Source organism: Capricornis sumatraensis, chromosome 5 (assembly GCF_032405125.1).
Source record: "Capricornis sumatraensis isolate serow.1 chromosome 5, serow.2, whole genome shotgun sequence".
Classification (NCBI taxonomy): domain Eukaryota; kingdom Metazoa; phylum Chordata; class Mammalia; order Artiodactyla; family Bovidae; genus Capricornis; species Capricornis sumatraensis.
The window spans coordinates 65,251,482-65,266,904 of NC_091073.1; the positions used below are offsets into that span (position 1 = coordinate 65,251,482).

General features: G+C 43.8%; 1 protein-coding gene across 2 annotated transcripts in view; it reads left to right on the forward strand.

Moving 5' to 3' along the window:
• Positions 1-15,423, forward strand: part of ELMO1 (engulfment and cell motility 1) — a 568,923-nt gene that overhangs the window by 517,969 nt on the left and 35,531 nt on the right. For both annotated transcript variants that reach the window (XM_068972512.1, XM_068972513.1), the window contains one exon: positions 9,852-10,015. In XM_068972512.1, the coding sequence (XP_068828613.1) occupies positions 9,852-10,015 (164 nt within the window). The remainder of the gene's footprint in view (positions 1-9,851; positions 10,016-15,423) is intronic.

The window sequence follows — 15,423 nt, forward strand, 5'->3', positions numbered from 1 at the left end:
TGGCCCTTAAGAGAAGTTTGCCAACCTCTGCTGTAAATCAAACTGCCCCAAGATAAATACAGAAAAATTAAATCCGGCTCCTTGGGCTAAGAAATCACTTTTATTTTTTCTTTCTTTCATTTAATATACTTGATTTGTTGTTGTTCAGTCGCTAAGTCGTATCCGACTCTTTGCAACCCCATTGGCTGCAGCATGCCAATACACTTGAGAGTACTCAGCAAAAACTCTTGTTTGCTTGAACTGACTCAGGCAGTCCATTCCCTACCTATGGCAGAACTATAAAGTAAAATCATCTCTAGTTTCCAGAAGCTATCCTAAGTTTAAAGACCTCTAAAGGATGGAGGTCAGTTGACAGCCTACATCTGGTTCAGTAACTGTCCCTGCCAGGTAAGTCACCAGTTTTCACCCTAACTTCTTGAACTTTTTCTAGGCAAGGCCACTTCTCCCCACATTCTAACCTTGGAGAGTAGCCCCCTAGAGTGAGTCCCAATCTCCAGAAAAGTATCCTGCTTATACATGGGTATCTGGGGTCTCCCTTCCCCCAGACTCCTCTCCAGGTAGAATCCCTCAAGCTTTCTGAGCCTTCTGTTGTTTTATGTAAAGAACATTTCTGGGAAGAAAAATGGTTCCAGTCTTAAACCCAGCAATGAGAACTCTCCCTCATGAGTCATTTTAAAGCTGGGCCGCATTGGCATCTGTCTTCTCTAAGACAGCCTTTTCTCTTCATCATGGAGATAAATCCGTTTAACGGGCACCACTGGTTGGGTAATTGTATGTTTGTAAGCATCGCTTTTAGTGGTATACTGCCGTGGCTTCTTCCAAAACCCCTCACTCAACTTCAGATCAGCCCCTTCCAGCTCACCTCTGGAAGAAAGCCCAGAATGACTTCTGGAACCCTAAGACACCATCTCAAAGCCACAGACGTTATTCCTTAGGCTGTGGAAAAGTGCTCTCTGAGAGGTGTGTTAGCAGCCTTAGAGTTCTGTTAAGGTTGCATTTGTTTAATTCTATAGATGAACGGTAGAAGCCTGAGAATCTTCAGTATTGAGCCTATCAGTCATTACAGTCTGGAATATACTTGTTATGTACCATGGGCCACAATACAAACAAGAAACAGCACCTGCTTTCCAGGGATTTACAATCTAGATGGGGTTTCAGGTACACTAATCATTAACTTCATTAACTTCATTACTTTATAGGCATATGACAAGAATCTCTATAGAGGCCACACTAAAGGCTCAGAAGTGGTGCTGGACATCTGCTGAGATCAGAGGTTCTCACACTTGAAGGTGCATCAGAATCACCTAGAGCAGCTATTAAAACACTGATTCCTGGGCTCAACCCTAAAGTTTCTGATTCCGTGGGCCTGGGGTGGGCCTAAGAAGCTGAATTTCTAGCAAGTTGCCAGGTAATACAGATGTGGTCTGGGAATATTTTTATAGGAGAAACCTCTGACATAATTTCTTTCTCAGAAGGTAAGGGGACTCAAATTTGTCATGAATCTAGTATGTTCCATTCACTGTGTCAGATGCTTTGCACATAATATCTTTAGATTTTATAACAACCCTGTGGACTCTGCTATTATGTCCACTTCACAGTGAGGAAACTGAGGCTTGAGAAGGGGAACTAGTGTTTGCTAACTATCTACAATATACCATGCAGTTTTAGGCTTTACCTCATTAACAATAAACAGTGTGTGTGTGTGTGTGTGTGTGTGTGTGTGTGTGTGTGTGTGCACTTCGTTGCTGAGTTGTATCTGACTCTTTGCAGACCCATGAACTGTAGCCTGCCAGGCTGCTCTGTCCATGGGATTCTCCTGGCAAGAATACTGGAGTGGGCTGCCATTTCCTACTTCAGGAGATCTTCCCAACTCAGGGATTGGACACACATCTCTTGCATCTCCTGCATCAGCAGGTGGATTCTTTATCACTAGCACGCTGATGAATCTAAAGTGATTCATTCTCCTACAGATGACAGAAATGAGTCTGGGAGGGATTGAGTGTCTTGAGGAAGTTGGCAGCCTGGTTTCGAAATTGTGTGTGTTGAGCTCTAAAGGCTGTGTAGCTGCCCTGCAACCAGTACCCATCCATTGGCTGAAAACTACTAACGTGAACTCCAAAAGCATATTTTCTCTAATACTGAGTCATGCACTGCCTACCTCCTGCCTTTGCTTTTGCCAGTCCCTCTTCCTGGAGGGACATTTTCCTTTTCCATTACATTGTAACTCCCATTTATCCTTCAAGTCCCAGCAACAGGCTTGTCTCAACCGTGTACTTTGCTGACATCCCTCCATTCCCCAGCTGGCCCAGGAAGAAAGATACCTTTGTTTGTGTCCCAATATACATTACTGAATTCCATCACACCACCCAAAATCCTCTGATGATTTATCATTAGTAATAGAAAAAACAATCCACATTTTTCATCTTAGTCAGTAAAGCCACCTACCGTCTTCCCAGCCTTCCCTATCAGCTCCACCTCATTTCTCCAATTAAATGAAACCACCAGCCACTCTTCTCCACCCAGAGCTGTTCTCCCCTCTCTCTGAGCTTGCCTCATGCCATTTCTTCCACTGAGACCGGCTTCTTCCCTGATCCTCCTCATGTCCATATCTGGCCTCTCCTTAAATCCCAGCCAAAGTCCCCATGCTGCACCCTCAGCCCTCTGGCACTTGAGAGGGGCTCAGGAAATATTTGAGGGATGAATATCTTGCCCATGCGCCACTATGACATCACTTCCTCTCTTGGAAGATGCAGATGGAGTTGCAAATCTTTCACTTTCCCAGGCCAGGAGCTCATTCCACACAAGCACATTCAGTCTTAGGGCCTTTTACATTGTAGATGCTCAGAAACAGTTGTTGAATGAATGGATGAATGATGCTGGATAAAGATGTAACTGGTGTGTCAGGGTCAAAGAGCTGATGAGACCAGGAGGGCACAGAGGCTTCATGGATCAGAAGCTCATTGCAGTTAACAACAATGAAACCAGAGCACCGTTAGACTGCCAGCATGCTTGATTCTGTTCAGGGATACCCAGCACTTACACCTTTAACCCACTCTGCCAAGGAGCTAAAAGGTTTCTCCATTTAAAGTACAAGTGTCTTGTGGGACCCCCACTTCTTTTGTAACATATGATGTTACTACAGTCAGCATGTGCTGGGAAGACTCCAGAAACACACGCTTCAGACCACAGGCACGGTTCAGACCTTGACTGAATAATCAGTCAATACCAAATGCAAATTCTAAGAGTATGTTTTCTTTGATGTCTGTGGCAAAGCACATGTTGTAATTAGAAGTTTTACGTTCATTGATTTGCTCATGCCTCTGCAACACCACTGTGGGTTTTTCAGAAAATGATTAAAGGTTTTCCAAAGAGGATGGGGTTAAAGATGGTGGTTGTGAGTATCCTGATTTGAATTGCACACATAAAGCATTAACAGAGACTTCACATCACTAATTCTAGTTCTTGTAGAAGGTATGCTGCAAAGGAATAGAAGGCTAGTTGACCCCTCTGGCTATTTTGCCCCTTCTTAAGGAAACAATGACATCTGTCGCTCAGGTCACTGCTCTTGGTCATAGAACAGTGGCCAATGACAAAAAAGTGTGAGGTAGGCAAAACCAATATCTGGCTGCTGTTTTATCCTGTATACCTACCGCTTGCTTCCCTTTGCCTGGGGCCAGCGCCATCCAGACCTCTTCACGCTTATCAACCTACTCCTAAGAAAAGGGCTATATTTTCTTCAAACTGAAGTGTAAATGATTGTTGGGGATTTAAAGGATTGTTCCACTTATGGACGCTTACATCTAGCAGGGATCAAAGTCTTAAGCAAGAGAAATGGAATTCTAACAGTGGATTTTAAGTGCAGAGTATAAGTAGAAGCTGAAGAGTTTCCCATACTTGCATAAGGGATTATCATTTCCATGCAAAGGTACAACCATGAGCATATAAATGAAGATGATTTTAACTTATTTGTTTTCAAAATAGCTTTATTGTTCCTACCCAGTGCCCTTTTCCTGTTTTTTCTCCAATGTCGGCAACGTCAGCCTCTTAAATTGGCATTCCTGCATACTTCATTGCTTATGTTCATTGAGATCTTCGGTTGAAAGTGACAAGAATCCCATTCAAACCATTTCCAGAAAAAAGGCTTATGTAATCAAACCAGCAAATACCAGGGTTGAACTGACTTTGTGGTTGGAGAAGACAATGGCACCCCACTCCAGTACTCTTGCCTGGAAAATCCCATGGACAGAGGAGCCTGGTGGGCTGCACTCCATGGGGTTGCGAAGAGTCAGACACGACTGAGCGATTTCACTTTCGCTTTTCACTTTCATGCATTGGAGAGGGAAATGGCAACCCACTCCAGTGTTCTTGCCTGGAGAATCCCAGGGATAGGGGAGCCGGGTGGGCTGCTGTCTGTGGGGTTGCACAGAGTCAGACAGAGTCAGACAGAGCGACTTAGCAGCAGCAGCATGGCTTCATCATTGGGCTTCCCCAGTTGCTCAGTGGTGAAGAATCTGCCTGCAATGCAGGAGATGCAAGTTCGATCCCTGGGTCAGGAGGATCGCCTGGAGGAGGACATGGCAACCCACTCCAGTATTCTTGCCTGGAGAACCCCATGGACAGAGGAGCCTGGCAGGCTACAGTCCAAAGGGTCACAAAGGGTCAGACACAACTGAAGTGACTTAATACATGCACATGGCATCACCATTATTAACACATTCTTTGTCTCTCTCTTTCTCTCTCTCTCCACCCCAACACACACACGTGCGCATGCTTCTGACTTTCTTGTGTCTGATTCTACTGGCATCTGGCTCATTATCTTCCACTCTGCTGTATGTTAAAGGACATTCTCACAGTTCTCAATTTGAGGTGAAAAGAGCAACTCTGCCTCAAGTCGAGTCAGAAAAGTCTGGGAAGGATGTTGATTGGTCAGTTCATGCTACATGCCCTCTTACTAGCATTATCATTGTGTCTAGTCACACGTAGTCTAGTGACTGTCATCTCTGACAGCTCCTTAAGAAACTCATGGAATAAGAGAATCACCTGGCCCTCTGAGCCTGTGTTTTCTCATCTATAAAATGAGGAAAGTGGAGAGAGCTGTTAAGACTCCCCCAGCGTTAACCTAATTCTATTTTAAAACCTCTTCGTTTTTGGTGTTCTAGTTGCTATATCTTTGTCTCTCTTACATGTCCTACCTCCCGCTAGAAGGTCAAATAACATTAGGAGATGACAATTACAACCTTGGCTCAACTCTGAGTTTCTCTAAATGAGGAAAGGGGCAGCTCCTGCAGTGCCCCTCACATGAAACTACAAAGTGTTATAATTCAGCCTTGACCATATTTAGCCACCATTTATACTGCAAGATATGAGATGGTCACAATTTCAAAATTTGTAAAGCATTCCAAATTTAGCATTTTGCCTGAGTAAAAAAAGAAGCAGATCAGGTGGAAGGTCAACTGGAAATTTTCCTCTCTTCCGTTACACTGGCGGCATGAAACAATGTTTATGTAACTGGTTCCAATTCAGACACAGCCCAGGTTTCAAGCAGTTAAGATGTGGTAGTTTCCATGTTATTTACCTATTTCAACATCACTGAATATGCATACTTCATTCTAAATTCATGTGACATCCTCTTCTTTGAAATACCTTCCCATCTGCCAACAATGTTTATCCATCCGTCTGCTCTGTCACATCCACATTTCAACTGACATAATCTTTGCTCGTCCTGGTTCTCTTATTAGACCCTTAGTTCACACAAGGAAAAGACCATGCCTTCAGTTCAGTTCAGTTCAGTCACTCAGTCATGTCCAACTCTGCAACCCCATGAACTGCAGCATACCAGGCCTCCCTGTCCATCACCAACTCCCGGAGTTTACTCAAACTCATGCCTATTGAGTCGGTGATCCCATCCAACCATCTCATAATCTGTTGTCCCCTTCCCCGCCTGCCCTCAATCTTTCCCAGCATCAGCGTCTTTTCAAATGAGTCAGCTCTTCGCATGAGGTGGCCAAAGTATTGGAGTTTCAGCTTCAACATCAGTCCTTTCAATGAATACCCAGGACTGATCTCCTTTAGGATGGACTGGTTAGATCTCCTTGCAGTCCAAGGGACTCTCCAGAGTCTTCTCCAACACCACAGTTCAAAAGCATCAATTCTTCGGCACTCAGCTTTCTTCACAGTCCAACTCTCACATCCATACATGACTACTGAAAAAACCATAGCCTTGACTAGATGGACCTTTGTTGGCAAAGTAATGTCTCTGCTTTTCAATATGCTATCTAGGTTGGTCATAACTTTCCTTCCAAGGAGTAAGCATCTTTTAATTTCATGGCTGCAGTCACCATCTGCAATGACTTTGGAGCCCAAAAAAATAAAGTCCGTCACTGTTTCCATCTGTTTGCCATGAGCACTCAGCAATGTTTGTTATGTTGATGTCACAAATGATGCTTCTCGAGCAAATTTTTGTTATAAGTTTCTATCAATACAGTCTGATTGGGACATCCCTGGTGGTCCATTGGCTAAAACTGCACTCCTAATGCACAGGGGCTAAGTCGGAGATTCCTGATCAGAGAATTAGATTCCACATGCCACAGATAAAAATCCTGCATGCCACAAGTAAGACCCAGCACAGCCCGATACATAAATAAAAATATTTTTTAAAATATAGTCTGACTTGTGGTAACCCTAAAAACCCATGGAATTACACTGCAGAGAGTAATCCAGCCATGACCCCAGAAAGTCCTGTGAGTCAGTGGCCTGGAGGACAGTTGCCTTCATGCCTTTCAGTTCAGTTCAGTTCAGTTCAGTCGCTCAGTCATGTCCGACTCTTTGCGACCCCATGAGTTGCAGCACACCAGGCCTCCCTGTCCATCACCAATTCCCAGAGTTCACCCAAACTCGTGTCCTTCAAGTCAGTGATGCCATCCAGCCATCTCATCCTCAGTCGTCCCCTTCTCCTCCTGCCCCCAATCCCTCCCAGCATCAGAGTCTTTTCCAATGAGTCAACTCTTCTCATGAGGTGGCCAAAGTACTGGAGTTTCAGCTTTAGCATCATTCCTTCCAAAGAACACCTAGGACCGATCTCCTTCAGAATGGACTGGTTGAATCTCCTTGCAGTCCAAGGGACTCTCAAGAGTCTTACATCAGAGGTATCACCAGCAACCTCTTTACAGGGCAAGCATGGCACACAGTCCTCTGAGAACAGTGTTGCCTACTGGATAAAGCAGATCCATAGTGAATGATATAGATCTGTCATCCTTCGCATTTTCTTCTGAAGTTTCTCAAGATTCCTGCAATTAGATTTATTTCTTGTGATAAAATACTTCGTGCCTGATAGTCCCTATGAAAATGCAAATAGATCACCTAGTAGTGGGTAGTCTTACTGTGGGCATGGATTCTTAAAGGTTAGAAGCATATAAGGAAAAATAAAGGTTGAAAGCACTGGAAAATAGACAGACTTGTTTGTCTCCCGGCCACCTATGACTCATCTTACCCTTGGTTCAGCCATGTTCAGTTGACTAAAGGAAAATGTGGTTAACATGGGATTCCTGGTTACACAAGGGCAGGGCAAGCAGTGTGCATGCAGATGGCTAAAGAGTGAGCTATCAGACATCCCTGAGCTAAGAGGACTCGTGGGCTTATGGGTTCCCCCAAGGCTCTGGTTTTTCTGAGGGCACATTTGGTTTTGCTACCAAGAAGGATTCATTTTCTTGTTCTGCCTCTCTAAGCCTCTGGACCCCAGCAGATCACTGGACAGGTCCTTATTTGTAATAGGACAGCTATGTGAAAGACATCCACTTGGAGAAAGCACCCTGTACCATCAGAGAGGGGCAATGCCATTAAACAGAGCTCAGCCAGTGCAACGGGCTGTCCAGTGTGTAGAGGACATTTCAGCTGCCTGATATTACTTGAGATGGTGAGATTTTTTTCCCATCACCTGGCCATCACTCGAGTTTGAAAGTTCTGGTTGCCACAGTCTTTTCCATCCTATAAAACTGTTACTTCTGTTCAATAACATTTCATGAAATATTGACATTTTGGTGGGACTAGTCAGTGAGTGGGATTCTCTGGTAGCTCAGATGGTAAAGAATCTGCCTGCAGCACAGGAGACCTGGGTTTGATCCCTGGGTCAGGAAAAAGCCCTAGAGGAGGGCATGGCACCCCACTCTAGCATTCTTGCCTGAAGAATCCCATAGATAGCAGAGTCTGGCGGGCTACATTCCATAGGGTTGCAAAGAGTCAGACACGACAAGCAGCTAATACTCTTTTTTTTCCCATCAGTGAGCAATTACTATCTACTTTGCTTGAATTTTTGAATGACTAACTGTTTAGAAGCCATAGGAGCATACTGAGATCACATTCATAATGATGGGATAGGTGGTACCCCAGGGCTGTTCAACACTCAGTGTATGTTCTGTTCACCATACAGGTATCTTAGATCTCAACTGGATATGTGTGACCTTCAAGAAGTTCTCAGTCCTTCTCAGTAACCATTTTCTTATATATTTTTTAAACGTTGTACTTTATATTATAGTTGCTTTACAGTGTTGTGTTAGTTTCAGCTGTATAGAAAAGTGATTAAAGTGATTAATTATACATATTCATATATCTATTCTTTTTCAGATTCTTTTCCCAATATTGAGTCCATTTTCTTATCTTTAAAGTAGCAGTAAAAACATATACTCTACTGTATTGAAAAGAGGATTAAATGAGTTGATGATCAGCAAAGTGCCTGACACCGAACCTAGCACATAATTGAGGTGCACTGGTGATCAACTCTTATTTTTAAGTTGCAGATAGCCCCAGAATGTTGGTATGAAGGCAGTAAAATGCAGCATTTACAGTCAGCCCTAAGTTCAAATCTCAGCTCAACCACCTACCCATCATCTATAGAATTGTGGACTAGTTAAGGTTTTCAAAGCTTCAGTTTCTGCATGTAGGAATAATGATGATACCTATGTCCTGAATTTGAGTAGATTAAAATAAAGAATACATATGAAGTACCTTTTGTAGTACCTGGCTCAGAGTAGGTATGTTATCAAAGGTAACAATTGTTGTTAGCATCTGTAATGGAGGATTTGAAAAAAAGAAGCAGCAAGGTTACAGTCTCTTGGATGCCTCTGTGTGTTTTCTGGTCTTTTCCTGCTCTAGATATTTGGATGAAGATGAATCCGCATTAATAGAGGCAATGGTTAATTGCTTCCTTGTGGCCTGGACCTGTCCTGAAGCAGCCAATTACCATATTCTTCTTTTTCTCTTGAGGCTTCCAATGGGATGTGTCAGTTCTAATTCAGTAGACCTCTCTTTTCAGTGCCTGGCTCAGAGAGGCAATACCACATACACATTTCTGGATATATCATCTGTATGAACACTCAGACCTTAACTACATGGCGAAAGCAATCCAGGAGGGACGGGTGTAGGTATTATTTCACATTCACTTGAACCAGTGCCAACCAAACTTCCACAGTTAATTGTGTCTCAGAGAGTTTCTCCTGGAAAAAAATAATGATTATGCAGACTTCAGGCTGTTGCTTAGATTCCTTTTTTCCTTGAGTTGGCATCCTCTACAGTCATACAATATATCAAGCAAATGAATAGGTATATACCCTCCCACCCTAAGTCTCCCTCTCCCTTCCCAATTCAGAGTTAGTCAATCCACCTTTTCCTTGCAATTCCAGTAGTATAGGAGGAAATGGAAGCTGTATATCATAGTAGTTGACTCTCTGGAAAAGCACACTCCAAGTTAGGGCCAAAAGTGCAAACGAAAGGGCTGGGGAACCATAATCTGTGAAAGATTTTTCTGAATGGGTGAGGTCAATCCCCAGGAAAATTATGGTCTTCCTTCAATCTCACAGGTAATGCAGGTGGTGAAGGAACAGGTTATGAGAGCTCTTACAACCAAGCCTAGCTCCCTGGACCAGTTCAAGAGCAAACTGCAGAACCTGAGCTACACAGAAATCCTGAAAATCCGCCAGTCTGAGAGGATGAACCAGGAAGATTTCCAGTCTCGCCCGATTTTGTAAGTTACCTCTGACCTCTGCCTTCTCAACAGCTCTGACGCACCGTTTCTAGAGTGAAAGCCTATCACCCAGCTGGGCTGTGTTGCATGGAAAGCCAATGAAAGATCTCTACTCAGTTCCTGAAGTCTCAGCAACTCCTTGAGAAAGGCTGGGCAGGGCTGGGCTACGGGGAGGTGGAGACAGGAGGTGCTGGCAGGAGAATCTAAACCAAGAGGTGACCCAGTTACTGATGAGGCCTCTCAGGATTTGCAGCTGAAAAGCCTGGAAACTTTTCTAATACTTGGGACAATCTCTTTTGTCTTGTCCATAAAGCTATATTCTATGTAGGCACTCTTGAGTGGCAAGATGTTCTGCTCCAGCCAGAATGAGACTTAGTGATAATTAAAACAAGAGGACCATTGAAGTGTCATGAGTGGGAGGGAGCGTGAGCTTGAAAGGGAGCGACCCCCTGTCTCCCTGCCCCATTGGCTCTGCTTCGCATCAGAGCATCTCATGCGGCTATCAGCAGAACATCTCTTGTAGCTATCAACCCAGAGGCCTCAGGTGAAGAATCAGGGGGCTCCTCTTCACAGGACTTTGCATCAGGTGCACTAGCAATGGTTCTGTAATTTCATCTCCATCTTTATGAAGTTCTAAACCTTGAACATGAACACTGTTTTAGACTGTTGCTTGCTTTATCTTTTCTTAGTATTGACCTGTTTATCTTCCTGTGTCCTTTTCTTAGGACTAGGTCAGTTTTGTTACCTTATACTTCATAGGAAAGAAAATAGGAAACAGGATGGGAAGTAAAGGTGTTTGACATTTACTCTCATTCTTCCCTCGAAAGACTGAATGTGGCTTCTTCTGAACTTTCCTATGAAACCATCTTACATCCTTGGTGTCATGAAGCACCTCTTCAACATTTCTTCCTCTCTCTCTGATTCCTTTTCTTTATCCCTGCTTTCTGTTTCTTGCTCCAATATATCTGCTATGTTTAGTGCTTGGCGATTTGCAAAGTACCTCCTCGTGTTCCTTATGCTATATCGTGTCCTCACATCTGTGTGAGGAAGGCAAGTCTTATTTCTACTTGAGGACCAGAATATAGTCTAGAGAGGAGAGGACCTTGTTGGCAAGTGTAGGATCCAGGACTTGAACTCCAGCCCACAGATCCCTTAGCTAATTCTTCATTTCCCCTACCAGAGCTGCTTTGCCAAGTGCAAGGCTAAGATGAAGTTTTAAAAAGTGCACAGAAAAAAAAACATAGCCAAGCTATAGCATCTACTCTGTGTTTGTTTTCAAGCCTTAAGAAGCATCATTAGAAGCTGCAGAGCAGAACTGTGGGCTTTTGTGGGGATGAGGTTAGGCAGCAGGGGAGGGAAATGCTTCCTCAGGGCCTTTGGCGGCTCACGCATGCTTAGCCGCTCAGTTGCATGCAACAGTTCAGACCCCATGAACTGTACACTGCTAGGCTCCTCTGTCCATGGAATTTCTCAAGCAAGAATACTGGAGCAGGTTGCCATTTGCAGTACGTTGCCGTTTCCTCCTCCAGGGGGTCTTCCTGACCCAGGGATCAAACCCACATCTCCTACATCTCCTGCATTGGCAGGCAGGTTCTTTAAAACTGAGCCACCTGGGAAGCCCCTTTGGCAGCTCACATCTATGTAAAACCTAAGCCATATCCACATCAAGCAGCAGGCAGCACTCGTAAGAGGCAGAGCTGGGGTTTTGCTTTGGTCATCAGCTATTAATAGACAAAGATAACAGCCCCTGAATACCAAGTAGAAAGAGCTTTGAATAAAGAGCTGACTCCTCAGAGATGGAGTTTTATTTCTTTTTTTTAATTAAAAGAGTTTGTTATTGAAACATAGTTGACTTGCAATGTCATGTTAGTTTCAGGTGTACAGCAAAGTAATAGATAGATAGATAGATAGGTACTTTTTCACATTTTTTTCCTTTATAGGTTATTACAAAATATTGAACATATTTCCCTAGGCTTTATAGTGGGTCCTTGCTGGTTATCTGTTTTATGCATAGCAGTGTGTATATATGTTAATCCCAAACTACTAATTTATCCCCTTCATCTGCTTTGGTAACCACAAGTGGCCATGTCTGTGTCTGTGGGTTTATTTCTGTTTTGGGTATAAGTTCATTTATATCATTCATTTTTTTTTAGATTCCACATATACGTGATATTAAATGATATTTGTCTTCCTCTGTTTGACTTGCTTCACTTAACATGATAATCTCTAGCCCCATCCATGATGCTGCAAGTGGCATTATTTTATGCTTTTTTTATGACTTAGTAGTATTCCATTGGAGAAGGAAACGGCAACCCACTCCAGTGTTCTTGCCTGGAGAATCCCCGGGACGGGGGAGCCTGGTGGGCTGCCGTCTGTGGGATCGCACGGAGTCGGACACGACTGAAGCGACTTAGCAGCAGCAGCAGCAGTGTTCCATTGCATCTGTGTACCACATCTTCTTTATTCACTGCTCTGTCAATGGACTTTTACGTTGTTTCCATGTCTTGGCTACTGTAAATAGTGCTGCTATGAACATAGAGGTGCATATGTTTTTTTGAATTATAGTTTTCTCCACACATATACTTAGGAGTGGGGCTGCAGGATTCTATGGTAGTTCTATTTTTAGTTTTTAAGGAACCTCCATACTGTTCTCCCAGAGAAGGCAATGGCAACCCACTCGAGTACTCTTGCCTGGAGAATCCCAGGGACGGGGGAGCCTGGTGGGCTGCCGTCTATGGGGTCGCACAGAGTCGGACACGACTGAAGCAACTTAGCAGCAGCAGCAGCATACTGTTCTCCATAGTGACTGTATCAATTTATAGTCCTACCAACAACACAGGAGGGTTCCTTTTTCCCTACACCCTCTCCAGCATTGATTATTTGTAGATTTTCCTTGATGGCCATTCTGATTGGTGTGAGGTGATACCTGATGCAGTTTCTCTCTTGCAAGGAGGGACAGAGGCCCTTTGCTCCATCCCGGGATTCACAGTACTGAAATGTTGGATTTCATAATGTTTGTTTCAGCAGATGTGTGAACACAAGAAGATTTTATTATGCTTTTGACAACAATTCTTAAAGCCTAAAGAGAGTCTTAAGGGACCACTTCAGTTAAATCCAAAAGACCAAGTGATTCTAAATTAATGTTTGACCATGACTTTGTTCCAAATAAGACTGTTAAGTGCTTGTCAAGTACAAACATTTTGCTCCTGCTTTGACTTCATATCTTTACGTCTCAAGGCTCTGCAATGACGTTCTGAAGTTTCATTTCCCTTGCTTTCCCTTTATTATAAGAAACTCTTATCTTTACATTTATTATTATATACCTGTATAGAGAGAAGCTATGAAAATACAAAAGAAATCTCCTGTGTGTATATACATTGGCATCATCACTTGGGCATGGGACTAAAAAGCACCATGATCCACCAGAGCTCTAGTAAAGTCATAAAAACTTGTCAGAGCTGTTTCATGGGGGAGGTCATGAACCAACCTGGTCCCTATCCTGGCCCCTGAAGTAGGCAGGAGGCTACCAGCCTCCAGCTGCTTCTCCAGTGATGCTCTGTCTGTTAGAATGATCTGCTAGACAGGAACTCATTGCTGTAGTTGGATGAAGTCTAAATGCTGCCACAGTGGCTCATGGGATAAACCCACAACAAAGAAAATGCAGAGAACCATGTATGATTGCATTCATTTATTCATTCACTTAACAAGTATGTATTGAGTAACTCCTTCCTGCAAGGTCCCAAGGTGCTGGGACAGGCAGAGAACCAGACACACTTGGCTGTCCTTGTGCCAGGCTTTAAAGCTGAGATTAGCAGGAATTATCAGGGACTGTGCCAGGTGAGAGGAAGCACAGGAGGGTGGGTTGTCACAAGAGCACATAGGAGACAATCCAAGCTTGGGGCTTAGGAATTCATACTTTAGAACTGAAAAGTGACTTTAAGGTCATCCAGTTCAAGCTTTTCATTTTGCAGACTGGGCAGTGGCTGGGCTGGATGGTTGATCTCTGGTGCAGAACACTGCTGACCATCCCCTCCCCCTCGCCTGGCTGCTGCACACAGCATGGAGGCAAATCTCAGAGCCACGAAGATTCCTCGAGGCGTGCATCTCATTTTTATAAAATGTTTATATTTCCTGAGAAGAAAAATGCAAGCTCTGGGTGAACAAATATTTTGGAAGACTGTGTATTCAGTGGGTTGAAGAAGCTCTGTTTTCTTTCTTAGCTCTTGACTAATTATTTCAGAAGGAGGTATTTGTTACTTTCTACTTCGTGTGACTTTGCTACTGCTACTGCTGCTGCTAAGTCGCTTCAGTCGTGTCCAACTCTGTGCGACCCCCATAGATGGCAGCCCACCAGGCTCTCCTGTCCCTGGGATTCTCCAGGCAAGAACACTGGAGTGGGTTGCCATTTCCTTCTCCAATGCATGAAAGTGAAAAGTGAAAGTGAAGTCGCTCAGTCATGTCCGACTCTTAGCAACCCCATGGACTGCAGCCTACCAGGTTCCTCCATCCATGGGATTCTCCAGGCAAGAGTACTGGAGTGGGGTGCCATCCCTTTCTCCGTCGTGTGACATTATGGGGAAGATAAGTTCATCCGCACAATTGATCTGAATTAATGGATATAAAAAGTTTAAAAAGTCGCCAAATAGATCATTTGCCATGATGTTGGGGGGAGGGGAGCTGCAGGGACAAACACCATGGAAGCAGAGTAGCAAATGTGGAAAACGCAGATCCAGGAGCTAACAGACCCGGGATCAGATTCCCAGGCCATCGCTTGCAAATGTGGCTCCTCAGTCAACTTCCGTCACCCATGCTAAACCTGTTTTTCTCTTTTCTAAAACTAAGTTGATAAAATGTCTACATTGTTGAGTTGTTCAGAGGACTCAGTGAAGTAATACATGAAAAGCCCTTAGTATACGCCCTGCACTTAACAAACACTCTGAGAAATAGTCACTCGTATTATGAGTCGATAACCAGAATTTAGCAAGTTGTCTCACTGTCAACATAGAAATGGTAAAATCGACACTGTGAATATATTCGTTAACACCTCATCTTATCCTGGAGTGTCCAGTACAAGTAGGTGAGGAAGAAAAAGGAAAAGCAGGTAGAGCCAGAAATATGGCTACTGCCTGTCCTGCAAATCTACATCCTTGTTAAAGACTGGTCACAAGCTTTGCTCATGGCTTTCACAGCCAAAGCCTGTGTTCAGTGCAGCCTCTGTTCTAGATGAGCACCAGGTCCAGGAAGGAGGCTCACCCGTCTAGTGGTGCTGTCTGTCCTCTGCGTATGTCACTGGCCTCATTGGGCTTAGACTGGGAATTCTCTTCTGGAAACACTGCTAGACTTTGAACTGCTCTTCACACACTCATTTATTCTACCTTGTTTAATCTTCCTCCTTTTATTTATTTACA